Source organism: Strix aluco, chromosome 11 (assembly GCF_031877795.1).
Source record: "Strix aluco isolate bStrAlu1 chromosome 11, bStrAlu1.hap1, whole genome shotgun sequence".
Lineage (NCBI taxonomy): Eukaryota > Metazoa > Chordata > Aves > Strigiformes > Strigidae > Strix > Strix aluco.
Genome location: NC_133941.1, coordinates 1,217,018 through 1,229,881, shown reverse-complemented (window position 1 = coordinate 1,229,881; position 12,864 = coordinate 1,217,018). Strand labels below are relative to the sequence as shown.

The following is a 12,864-nucleotide window of genomic DNA, read 5'->3' as shown; positions in this document are numbered from 1 at the left end:
ATGCCCTCAAATGCGCTCTGTTCAGAAAACATAACTTTATTATTAGTTGCAATATACATTGTATTCCTTTAAGAATCTTAAACTTGTATATGGTTTTTCCCACTGAAAATACATGTGTATGTATATATGTTTTTATATATGTATATATATATAAGTGTATTTTATTGAACTGGAACACAACAAGAGAGACAAGCTCAGAAATCACTTGGAAAAGTAAATGTGATCTCAACGGGGTTGTGCTGGCAGTGTGCTGAGGTGAGTGATATAAAAAGAACAGGCTAAATAGAAAATGTTGTGGGTTAGGCAGTGGGGAACGGTCTCAGTGCTACAGGTGGTGAGATATACAGTAGTTACACATCGCTATTGCTCAGTCGTGAGTGCCACCTATTCTCAGAGGCAGAGCAGTCTCTGGAGTGGCCCTGCACAGCATCGTTCGTAAGGGCAGCTGTGCTCCCTGCAGATGGTACCTGCCGCTTGAAAATGGAGTTTAATTACATTTCCCTTGGCAGCAGCTCTGCTCATGACTAATCTGGGCAGCGAAGGAAGAATTCCTCTGGGCCATGGTGAAACCTAACTGGGTCAATATAAAGTAGCTTACAGGCAGAGTAAGGGATCAGCAACAGCAGTGAGAGCTGAACTGCGCAGGCTGGGCTGCAGCTGGTGCAAATCAGCATCTCAAGTGACCGGGACTGATCTGCTCCTGGCTCCTTCCCTCTGCACCCATTTCCCCACCTGCACAGGGCTCAGCAGCCGGCCTGGAGGCGGGTGCTACCGCAGCCTTTGGGGCTTTTTTTGGGTAGGTTTCCCTGTGTTAATTTCCCCAGAAGATAACTCTTCAGAAAACTGGCTGAGGGTGGCAATAAACACTGCTGTGCCAGGGCTTGGGGCTTATTTGGCTTATTTGGCTTTTTTGTTCTTGTTGTTCTTTCAACTTTTTGTTTGTTAACCTGATTTGCAAACACAGCTTCCCCAGACCACATGCCACTGCTGAGCTTAGCTAGGCAGAGGGACAAGTCTCCCCCAGATCAATGTAATTGGTTTCCTTTTATTTCTGCTGAGCTGCAGATGTTTCTGGGGTGAAAGGACACATTTGAGCAAAGGCACTGACCACGGACCTTCCTCTGCCTGAAGCCAGGTTTGAGGGAGCAGACGGGCTCTGACCTTCCTGCTGGAGGGTCACTTCCCTCCCCCCCACAAAGTGCTTGTCATTTTGGGAAGGGATGTAAAGAATGTGAGTGAGCATTGATTAACTCCTCCTGACTTCCTCGGGAAAAGTGCTTTCAAAAATCCCATCCTTAAGTTATCATCTTGCTCCTACTCCCGCAACATCTGTCGCCACTGGATCGCACCTACTTGATTCCCCTTCCAGTTGAAGAAGCGGGTGAGGTTTTTCACCACTGTGGTGTTTCTCTTCTTGCTGTCTTTCCCCAGCAGCATCTGGCAAGGAGGGATCTCGCTCAGGGAATGGAAATTGCAACAAGCCAGGCTGCTGGATGATGCAGAGCAGGGCCTGTGCATCGCCTCCTTCCCACAGCAAGTGTCACCAAAGGTTTAGCAGGGGCTGGTGAGCACAGCTGATTGCACTGGAATTGTATTTGAATCCAAAGCTGGTGTTGCTGGGAGAATGACAGCGCATTCCTCTCTTTAGAGGCAAGAAAATAAAAGTGTGAAAGTGCCTGGATCAACCTGTACAAAAGAGCTTTCCTGACCCGGGCCCCTTTGGGCAGTTACAAGGCCATAACCTGCGTCTACACATCCTTCATCCGAGCAGGACTGAGCCCTGATTCTGAGTGTTATTGCACAGAGGTCCCTTTCCTGAATCTTGCCAGAACTGGTTTCAAAGGGAGGAGAGGTGGGTGACCCCCCACGGCTGTCGCAGGTGGGATCCAGCCCTGGTGACAGCGGCTCAGGGCTCCCAGTGCTGCCAGGGAGGGCAGTGAGGGGGCTGCTTTGTCACTGGGGGAGGTGCCCCGCTCTCATGGTGCAACATTTGCAGGTGTTTTCTTCTTGCAAAACTGGAGGGAGAGGCGCAGGTTAAACCCCTTCCCTTTGGCTCGTGCCAAGAAGAGTCTTCAGAAATAGGGCCACCCCCTCGGACAAGGTGACCCGCGCGGCCAGGCTGTGCTCACTGCGCAGCTTCTGCTGTATCCGTGCAACACCTCTGCTCCACAACTGGCCCTAAAGTCTTTGCTTTCACCCTGCTGCCACCACAGAGCTGAGCAGCTCCAGGATTTGGCTTGTCTGCACCCCGGCACCAGGCCACAGGCTCCTCCCCGGCAGCCTAGGTGCCCCAGTGCAGCAAGGCAGATGCTGGACGGCTGACTGCACCCTGTTCTCTGCCCTCGGCTCCCCACGGGGCCCAAAGGGGTGAGCTCGGCCCCTCAGCTCACGGATCTGCCCGAGGGGGTTGTGCTCGTTAGGAGAGACCAGGGCCAGCTTGGCCGGGATCTCTGTTCACGCTGTGGGTCTCCTGCTAAACCGGTGGACCATGAGGATACCCACTGCTAATCCCCACCCACCAGATGCTCTGTGCTTCTCTCTAGCATTATTTTCAGGACATTTTCCAACTGATGAAGGAAAACAACAGATTATGACTGTAAAGTTATGGTGAGAGGACTGGATCCCGGTAGGACAACATTATTCCTTGCCAGGAGAAAGAACAATTAACCCCTTCTTTAGACTCTCCTCCCACTTCTTCCCCAGCTCCCAGTCACCTCTATATACATCATATATTATATTACTATATTCTCTTATAACTTTGACTTTGCTTTTTCAGTTTCAGTAGAGCAAATGATTAATTTCAAAAGAATAAAAAAAAAGGGAAGGAAAAAAAGCAGCCCCTAGGAATATTTACATAATAGTTCATTTTACAGAAGAGATGAGGTTTGGCATTGGGAAAAGCATGGTTTTTGAATGTGCTAAGTGGGTTTGATTCCACATTTGTCCTCTCCCCGCTGGGATCCTGCTCTGATGATGAAAAGTAAAGAGCTGTTCAACACGCTTTTGCCGAGTGCAAACTCACCGAGGCTGTGCAGGGTGGTGGGGGAAGCTGTCTTTATGGCCTCCGCCGGTCCGGCCTGTTTAAAAAGGGCCGTATCCAAAGGGGTCTGACCTTGAAAACCAGCCTTTCACCTCCAGGGAGCTGTCAGCTCCATCTTTAGCCTCTCCTCGTTACCCAGCACGTTTGTTACTGCTCTCCTCTCAAGGACCAGGGCTTTTAAGGTCCTGGATGGTGGGGATAGGGAAGGGCCTGTATGCACCTGGAATCAAAACCATGAAGTGGAAGATACTGACTTCTTTAACATACCAAAAATTATTGCAGTATAAATACACCCCTGTCACCCCAGCGCAAGCAGAGAAGGGGGAGTGGTGGGGGAAGTTTGGTGTGTGAGGGGCATTTCAGTAAAGTCACCCGGTCTGGAAAGCTTTGAGGGCTGCTCCCACAGCCATCAATTCTTCTCCAGAGTAGAGTAATGGCCATTTACATCAGCAAATGTAAAATGCCCCACCCTTTGCCTCTCCCCCCACCTTCCCTTATCTTTTTCAGAGAGACTTCTATTAAGAAAAGCATCTATTCCCAGAAAACCCCGGTAAGAGCTGCAAAACCAATTGCTCTTAAGTATGGCTGGTTTCCCCAGCTGCTGAGACCTTCTGGCCAATCCATGTTAGTATTTCTGTGAAGACAGAGGTAGAGACCTCAGGCAGCTCTTTGTGGAGGGCATGATAGGCTTCCTCATACACCTGCAACCAGGGAGAGAGCGGAGATTAGCACAGGGAAAAAAAAAATCTGCGTGAACAAAGCAGTCTTCAGTCCCCTCTCATCAACACCCACAGGTCCAACACGTCCTGCCCACACCTCGTCAGGCTTCTGTCCTAGATGTGGCAGGTTATGAAATCAAAGAGATGCCAGTGGCAATGCCGGCCCTCTGCAAGCAGGAAGGCATTGGCATTGCAGCTTGGTGTCCGTGCCTTACCCAGGCGCCCTGCTGCCCTTCAGGAAGATAATCATGTCCCAGCCCCATCTATTTCTTGCTTCTTATCCTACCAAGAAGGAGGAAATACTTATCATGCCCTTGGAGTTTAAAGGACAATGGGGGATGTTCCCATCATGCTTTGTGCAATTTTACTCCTTTTATGCCCAAACTATCCAGTTATTTTTCCAATGACAAAAGCTTTCCCTTGGTCTCCCTGTCTCTCTTTCAGGCTCATTCATGTGCTAACAATTGGTTAATCAGCTGTGGCTCTCTTGAAATGAGCAGATGTGAAGTGGCTTTTGTTGCGGGGCACTTTGGAAGGGCCCTCCCTGTACCTTTACATGCTGGGGCGTGAGGTATGGTTGGTGCTCACACAGTTGGCGTTGTCCAGAAGAGCTTTTGGGGTCAGCACTTTACCTGCTTATGAGCCTCACCCTACTGCTACATCAAGCTGCATCACGTCCACGAGACCCTCCAGGTACACAGCCACTGCTGGGTCAGGTCTTGAGACTGGTTGCAGCTGGTGAGAGGCCACCCCACTGTGCCCAGGGAGGGCTGCACTTGGGCCACCTCCCAGGGAAAGGGGCTGTGACCTGCTCGGTCTCACCAATGCATCAGCGCTGCTTTGCCTCCAGCTCTGCGGAGTGCAGCAGGCTCCCTTCCCCTCACAGTCACTCATGCTCAGGCCACTGCTGACAGGATAATACCCTAAAAATCAAGAAAGCAAGATGACCTTGAGCGTTTTGTCCTGACTCTGCACTGTGTCCATCAGTAAATATGACCCTTTGATGTCGCAGAGCTTGTCAGAAGAGCCGTGTAGCACCAGGATGGGCAAAGTCAGCTTGGGCAGAGCTCGCTCGATTCTGGCAATGGCGTTCATCAGCTGGATGACGAAGGAGACCTTCATGCCACCGTGGTAAACCAAGGGATCAGATGTGTAAGACTCCATCTGGCAGGGAGAAAGAGGTAATTTAAGGTTAGCAATATTTCATGCAGAACAGTCAAAGCAAATCAGCCTGGTGGTGAGGAATCTCTTCCCTTGGCCTGCACAGTCATTTCCTGCTCTGTCAGGACATCCTGCCATCAGACTCAGGATCGAGGTCTCTACTGTGGCTGCCCAGAACTGCTCACACCACCTGGCTTGCTCCTTGCTGCATGTTTCTCTCCTACATCACTAGAAAATATTCAAGCCAAAACTCTTTCTGCAGGCAAACAACCAGTGTCAGACAGAGACTGTTTCTGTGGGGGCATCTGCCTGCATTTTTCTCCTCTGCCATGTCCTTCTGTCACTCAAACGTGACACCTCTTCTGCAGAGGGTTCTTCGACTGCGTTGCTTGAAAGCTGATGTTCTCTGGGTACTTATCATCTCTGCTGAGGGCTCAGATGTTCTTCTTTTTCACCTTCTTTCCCTGGGGATGAAGACCATGACTTACCCCTACAGACAACCATCACATCTGACTGCAAAGCTGAGGGATCCTCTCAGGGTGAAAAATGTGCACAGCTGAGACAGCAAATGATGGTTAAAAAAAAAAAAAAAGGTCAACAACTTGCTCAGCCAGACTGTGAGAGGATAAAAATGTACAAGAGCTGGTGCAGAAAGTTGCTAGGAACGAGTAGTTACTGCAGCAGGCAAATCTACAGTAAATATTTGTATACTGTACATGGAGACGGCCCACACAGCCACTGCCATCTCAATATTTGCCAGAATGCTTTGATTATGGGTTGGTCTCTGGCGCAGCCTCCAGTTTCTCCCAACGCTGGCAGATGTTTATAGAAATGATGGTTATTTATAGGTTAGCCAAAAAGAGTCTCCTTCTCTCCTCGCAGGCAGTGGGGTCTGTTCACATCCTCCTTGCTTTGCAGAAACTTGAGGCCCTCTTGCTGTGGCACACGCCTGGCCTGAGGGGACCACGGGTGGGAGGTGGCCCACAAGGCCACCCCAGGGACATGTACAGGTGTAGGCACAGACACACACGGTAGCAGGATGGTGTGGCCTGCTGGTCCCTGCAGAGAAGCCAGGAAGGCTTTGACGTGGATTCTGCATTCATCTCCCTGTGAGATGAGATTATCAAGGTGGCAGAAGGGCACTATGCGGGGGGGGGGCTTTCCCGGCTGGGGGCACTCGTTTGCCAGAGGGTGTAAAGCCAGTTTTCCTCCTCATCATCTCAAATGTGTTGGAGCATGAAGCACTGGAAGATGTTGCTGGCAGCAAGGCATGTTGGTGCTCACAAGTCTTTCCCCATCACCTTCTTGCTTCCAGTCCCCACCATCTCCTGCTGCTTGAACCCGAGTGCAGCAAGGGGAAGCAGTGGGTGGGAATTTGGGACTATTAGGGGCTGGCACCCTGCAGGCCCAGCCCACAGTGCTGAGGATGGTCAAGGCAGTGACAGCCATAGAGCTACTCTAATTTGTGCTGGAGTTGGACCAAAGAAATTTAAGTTGTTGTAGCATCCATTTAGGGACCCTTGGATGCAGCAGATGTTTCTAGTATTTGATTAAGACCATCGCTGTGTTTTGGCCTCTGTGCAAGGTCATGGCTACTCTGAAGAGAGGGGTAGTTTTTGGCAGGGAGACAGGTAGCAGTCTCTCACCACATACGAGGATCTTATGCATAGTATCTCCTTTTCAAAGAAGCAAGTGCCCATGCATGTGGAGGGTTTGGAAAACACTGTAAGAGGCCACTGCAGCGATGAGCTTGTGGTTAAGGTAAAAGAATCCACTCTTCAGACACGCTGAGCATCCTCTGCTCCTGCTAAAGGCTCTAGGAAGCAGAGAGGCTGAACACAAGGTCCTCTGGGCTCCACACGGACCCTCCCAGTGCCCAACCAGCTTGTTGGTCCAGAAACCTCCACCCACATCCTCTATCCCCTACACCACTCAGCCTGCCTGCCTGCCATACCTTCCCTCCTCTGCAAAGTGCTTCACGAGGGCAGGAAGCTGCTTATGTTTAGAAAGAAGCATCCTCTCGTGAATGTGCTCATGGAAAAAGTTCTGCTTTGACTTCCAAAACACCAATGCCCGGGGTGGTGTTGCTAGTTTTCCTGTTGACAGCTGGGTGTACTCTGATATTTTCAGCCAAACATGTTGACTTTTCACCAGCATTTTGAGCAAAACCACTGTGTTGCACTGGCTACTCTGCAACTGGCTTCAGCCTAATCTGGGAGTTACTTGTCTGGGTCTATGTCACAGCACTGCGCTAAAGCAACGCATCTTTGAGATGGGTTTCTTTCTATTTTGTAGGGTTTTTTTTTTAATTGAAGGCAACAAATGAAGGACTTTGCAGGGGAGGGAATCAGGAGCGGTGGGTGGATGGATTGACAGAAATTCTCTTACCATGGAGTAAAACAATGTTGATGAATTCATGTGAGCTGCCCCCCCCGCCCCATAAATGCTAAAAGAATGACCTAATGGGTTTCTTTCTTTCTCCTGTTCTTTTCTGAAAGAACAGGGATTTTTGAGCTACTGAGCAGCCAACAAATATTTTTGTGTAGATGATGGGAGGGGAAAAAAAATAATAACCCAATCCCAACCCAGATCGATCAGGACTGCAGGGGGAGTATCCTGTTCCCAGTCAATGAACAGGAATCTTTGTCAGAGTTAATGGTCAGTGGATGGGCCGAGTGCAAAGCAGCAGCTTGCTGGGGAAAGAGGGAAAAGACAGGGAACTGCCTTTACACTCTGAAAGCTATAAAATGCAAATCCTGCAAGCTCAGAGCTCCCGCTGGCTCAGAGACAGCGGGTAAGAGCGGGTCAGGGTGACCCCGGGAGAGCCTGCGGCTGCCTTCAGCCACGGGTCCAGCAAGGGCTCTGCAGAGGCTGTCACAACAGCTCTTTTTTGTCTTTATGTAATTCTAGGACAGAAGCAACCATCAGGGCTCCTGCTGCTCTACATTCCCCTGCTTAGACATCTCCAACTTCCCTTTGCATTTTGCAGAGCAATAAATTAATTATAACATAATTGCAGCCTCATCCTATGTGGACTCTGCAGGAACAAGTCTAAAGTCATGGGGACTATTCCACTGAAATCAACAGCAGCAAACAAAGATTAGTGGGGAAAAGGGGTGCCCACCCCTGTGATGTTCTTCTTCCTTGGAATAACAGGACTGGGTTTTTAAGGTTGCTTCTTGCTCTCTTTTGTGTCTCTTGCATTTGATGTAGCAAGCAGATCAAGCATCTCCATACCATCCTGTGTTTCAGTCCCTCCACCCTGAGGACAGCCTGCTGGGAACACAATCTCATCAGGAAATTCTTGGATCAAGTCCCAAAAATATTTCTAGAGAATAGAAAGTTGGTCTGGCAGGAGAATGTGTTTAACATATAAATAATGGATGTTTCCAGCACATTGTGTGCTTTGAAGCTGCCCGTCTTGAGTCCAAGAGGAGGGTGGACTGTGTGTTAGAGGCAGCCAGAGGGCTGAGATGCTGTGTTGGCTTCAGTAAGTGCCTGGAGCCTCAAATCCTGCTGTTTGAAGATGGTCAGGAAAGCACTTTACATCACAATCCACAGCTGCTATGCCAGCTGTGTGTTCACTTGCAGGTGTGCAGGCAGCACAGCCAGGAGGGGTTTGTTGTCTCATTTTGAGGACTGCTCCATTATCAGCAGACTCTAATGAAGCAGACCTACAGTTTTATCCACTGCAAAAGGCTTCCCCTTGCTCTGCGGAAAGGGCAGAGGGCAGAGGAAAACCAATGCTCAAAGGAAGCTCTTGAGACTTGGAGCATCATAGAGCAGAGGGAACAGGAGCAAATATTTGGGTAGAAAGACAACACAATAGCATTTATTATAAACTATGTCCTGTGGTTGCCGTGGTGATTCCTACCATGACCCCAACATGTAAATGCTCACTCAATATTGTGCTCCAAATTAAGGGAGCTCACTGACACTTTTCTAAATGCATTATTATTCAGGATGTCCTCACATCATCACTTTTCTTCTGTAAAGCTATCTAGTGTGGCACTAGCACCTTCCAGCAGAGGATCCAGCTGTCAGAGGTGTTTTTAAAACTGCCACCCTTAAGGACCAGCTGCAGCACGGAGTTCAGTGTTACACAACACATCAGTGCAGAAGCAGGCAAAGACCCACATATCCCAGCCACGCTTACTCTTCAGGTGACACCCTCAAATTCCTCTCCTCCTCCAGAGCACTGATTGCTTTTAGCCTCTAAATACAAATGCAGAAGTGAAAACTTTCCTCTGTGTGATTTTAGTGAATTGATTGCCTAATTTAAACCTTTTCTCTGAATTATATGCAACAAGTTATGGCAGCTGAATGTAATTAAAAACAGGTTTCTGTAGCTTGACTGGAATCAGCCTTCTTCTCAAGTATATATTTTGTGCAGCCTTAAGAACATATATCATATGGTGCATCAGTGGATGCACAAGAACTCGCTCCATGCTAGTCCTGACAGTTTCCCAGAACCTACTCTGTCTGCCTTTTCTCTGCTCCTTGAATCTTTCCACCTCCAACTCAGTGAAATGTTATGCTCTGTTCACAGATAAGTCAACTGAAAGTCGTTTGACCAAAAAAACTCTTCGGCAGAGCCAAGAAACAACCCTGAAAGCCTTGAGGCTATCCTGGGAGACTTTGCTTTCCAGTTTACTGAATGGGTGAGTCAAAGAGGTGGGATATGCCGAAGCTGAATGCATTGCACTCACACAGCCGCTTGACATCGGCTTTGCTCCTGATGCTTTCAGCTTCAGTTCTAATGCCAGTCGAGCTGCCTCCCCAGAGGAAGGCAATTTATTAACTTCTACTTAAGATCTGAACCATTGCATGAACAGCAGGAAAAATTACAGCAGCTGTCAGTGAGCTTATGTGGGAGCACAGGAACAACCAACCACTACACCAGCGAAGCTCTCTCTTTTGAGGCATCCTTGGGTGCCCTTTTCTATCATTCAAGTTGATTTCTGAAATGCACCAAGTTCTGGGTCCAGCCAAAGCACCTTCATTCACTTACAGTTCTTGCTTCCCTCCTTTCACTCCTCCCACAACAGTGAGAAGGAAAACCCTCGTTAAGTGTTGTTGCAGCAGTTGCAATGACGTCTGGTTTTGCCAGTGATAGCAACAGTTACTACTAGGAGTGGGTATGAATGGGAGAAGAGTCCCAAGCTATGGTGACACTACAAAAACTTCACCCTGGAACAGTTCCATGCACAGTCGCGGTGGTGGAGCTGGAACTGGGTTGTTACAGCGGCTGCTTCGACTGCAGCTGGGTTCAGTATTATTCTCAGGTGCAGCAAGAATACGTTGTTTGTTTGGAAAGGCCAGCGTGTGATCCAGGAGACCTTGTAGTGAGGTTTTTGGGGCAAGCATGCTCTTTTCCTCTGTTGGAATGCATTCAGCACAACGTGATCCTGGTTTGCAAGCAGCAGAACCCATCTCCAGGACTGTAGGGTTTTGCACAGTTTCACAGCAAAGAGCAGGGTTGGAAAAATAGACTTTAGCAGTGTGTTTGTAACCTGTGTGAGTTGGGTTTTGCCGCTGCGACAAGCGGTGGTGGTGGAGCACAGACAAACATGGTTCCCACATGTCTCCCAGCGCAACCACAGCACAGGGCTCTGCTCTGTCCTGTACCCAGAGGTGTACCAAAGGGAGAACAGCTGATTTCCCACAGTCTTCTGCTATGTGCAGTCAGTTCCACTGACTTAGATATGTTTCACCTTTTTACACCAGCATAGATCTTGCCCTCATGATTTAGCAAAACACTTGGTTTTTTTCTTAAAGAGAAATGGCAGGACTGGGACAAGATACTGACTATGCAGTGACTTTAAATGGCATTAAGGTTCTCACCTCCTTCTTGTTCCGGGAAATTGCATTTGGATCTATTGATCCCAGTGACAGGTTTGGGAGAACAAAGTTGAGCACTTTCGCTGCAAAAACCTGTGGGAGAGGAAAGCAAACAGCTAAAGAGCTAGTTAGAGCAAGAGAGATAACACAAGAGGGCCAAATCCTGAGCTGGTGGGAATCAGCATGGAAGTTAAATAGTTGAGATATGTCAGCTGACGCTGGAGAAAGATCTGTCCTATATTTAAAACATTTCTCTTAAAGAGAAAGTGTTTAAACTGCTCCTGGGATCAGGGAGTGGGTGTGCTAGTCTGAAATGCCGTCAGCTGCCCGTCCACAGGCAACATCACAACTTCATTTTACTTTGCCTCTTTCTCATTCTCAAGTTAATTTCTAAAAAGGCCTCAGTTGAGCACTTTGATAGGAAAAGCCCTTTCCAGCCCTTGGAAGGGCTGGGTTTTGTTGTTTTACTGCCCCTTCCTTGCTGCCACATCTCTGATTTCAGCCTGCAGTGCCTAAGTGATGTTCGGTGCAATGTGCAGTAGTTGCCTAGGCTGCACTCTTTTTCATAAGCATATTCTCCAGAGAACCTGTAAATAAACAGCAAAATGTGCATGCATTGGCTAAGGCAATCCATTGCTCACTTGTCTCCTGGGAATGAAACACAAAAGCATTCAGCAGCCCAGGCTCGAACCTACTGGCAGAAGAAAGGGTAACATCTTTCATTTCAACAGCACTCCAAGCACATTGATACCAGGGTTCTGCTCTGATCGCTGATAGCTGTCTTTAATTAAGTGATCACCACTTAAATCAGAAAATATGCAATGAGTGTTTGTAGGTCTGTTTTATGGCCCTTTTGTCTTCACAGCCAACACTTGCAGGTAGGCTGTCACCTCTGTTCTCTGTTTCTGCTGGTGTGTAGTCACTGCTGAAGCGCTCCCTAACATTTCAGATCACAGATGATACACAACAGAGTAACTGTGATATCAGAGGAAGAACGCAAGGCTGATGTCAAAGTCGTTTGAGAGTGAAAAGCCGTGAAGACTCACAGCAGATTTGGAAACATGTCTGTGCCTTGGGGTGGCTACAACCAGTATCACTGTCTGTCAGGATATGGAGCCCCTCACTGGCTATGACACTGTCAGCAAAACTAACTTCTGCTGAGGTCTCTGGAGTTAGGCTACTAAAGTAACATATCCACACCAATGCAAGTATGAGCTTATGGCACAAACAAGCAGGAATGGGGTTTTCTTTGTGTTAACTCCAGGCAGCGATGATATGAGAAATGCACCTTCATGAATCCTAGGCAAGGTTATGGACTCTCTGTGCTGACAACACTGTAACAGTTTTGCTTCTCTCCAACCACGTACAATGACCGAGATATACGCCAAGTAACTTTAGACATCTAGCTGAGGTCTAGGTTGGAAGAAGTGCAGTTGTCCTAGGCTTTCTTTATAGAGTAAAGGGAGTGAGAGAAACACCCCCCAGAACACCTCTAGCATCCGAATAATGGTCTTGAAGCGCCTGTCTCCAAACATTATCATGACAACCTCAGGCAATTAGGCTGCCCTAAAATTGGAGCCTGAGTTAAGAGCTAGGGTGAGTTCTTACGCCTAATGACTGCTTATTCAGGAGGAAACACCTTGGCATGAGAGGTTAGCTGATGCTCTCTCAAGATCTGTTCAGAGTATTGGCCAGAAGATCGGTAAGTTGGTGTTAAGGCCACAGATATTTAGGTCCAAGATGACACACAAAAGATGGCATGTTTTCTGGAAGATGGGTTCTTTGCTTACTTTTAAATTTGGCCAAAGAAGGAACTTAGTTGATATATCCTCAAATTCCAGAAGCCATGAGTTTGATGGGGATTCTGCTCTGTGTCTGCTTGGTACGTGTGTATTTACATTCCCAAGGATCTGCAATAGGGATTTTGCAGAAGGAGCATAAATTTGAATCTTCCTCTCATATGAGCAACAATACACCAGCCTAATGATGTGCTGAAGGCGGGGAAGGTGTGACAAGGAAAGCAGAACTGCATATATGCTCTTTCTCAGGCTCTTCCTTGTTGGAGACAGGCTAGGCAGGCTTTTGTCAGATTCAGTATGGCCG

The 12,864-nt window shown here is 48.2% G+C and overlaps 1 protein-coding gene across 6 annotated transcripts in view; it reads right to left on the bottom strand.

Annotated features, from left to right (window-relative positions):
- Positions 1 to 20: 20 nt before the first annotated feature.
- MGLL (monoglyceride lipase) overlaps positions 21 to 12,864 on the bottom strand; it is a 115,281-nt gene continuing 102,437 nt past the window's right edge. For 5 of the 6 annotated variants that reach the window (XM_074836793.1, XM_074836794.1, XM_074836798.1 and 2 more), the window contains 3 exons: positions 10,765 to 10,854; positions 4,708 to 4,923; positions 21 to 3,741 (listed from right to left, as the gene is read on the bottom strand). In XM_074836793.1, coding sequence (XP_074692894.1) covers positions 3,616 to 3,741; positions 4,708 to 4,923; positions 10,765 to 10,854 — 432 coding nt within the window. In that variant the 3' untranslated portion in view covers positions 21 to 3,615. The remainder of the gene's footprint in view (positions 3,742 to 4,707; positions 4,924 to 10,764; positions 10,855 to 12,864) is intronic. The other variant, XM_074836799.1, reaches the window with a different exon arrangement.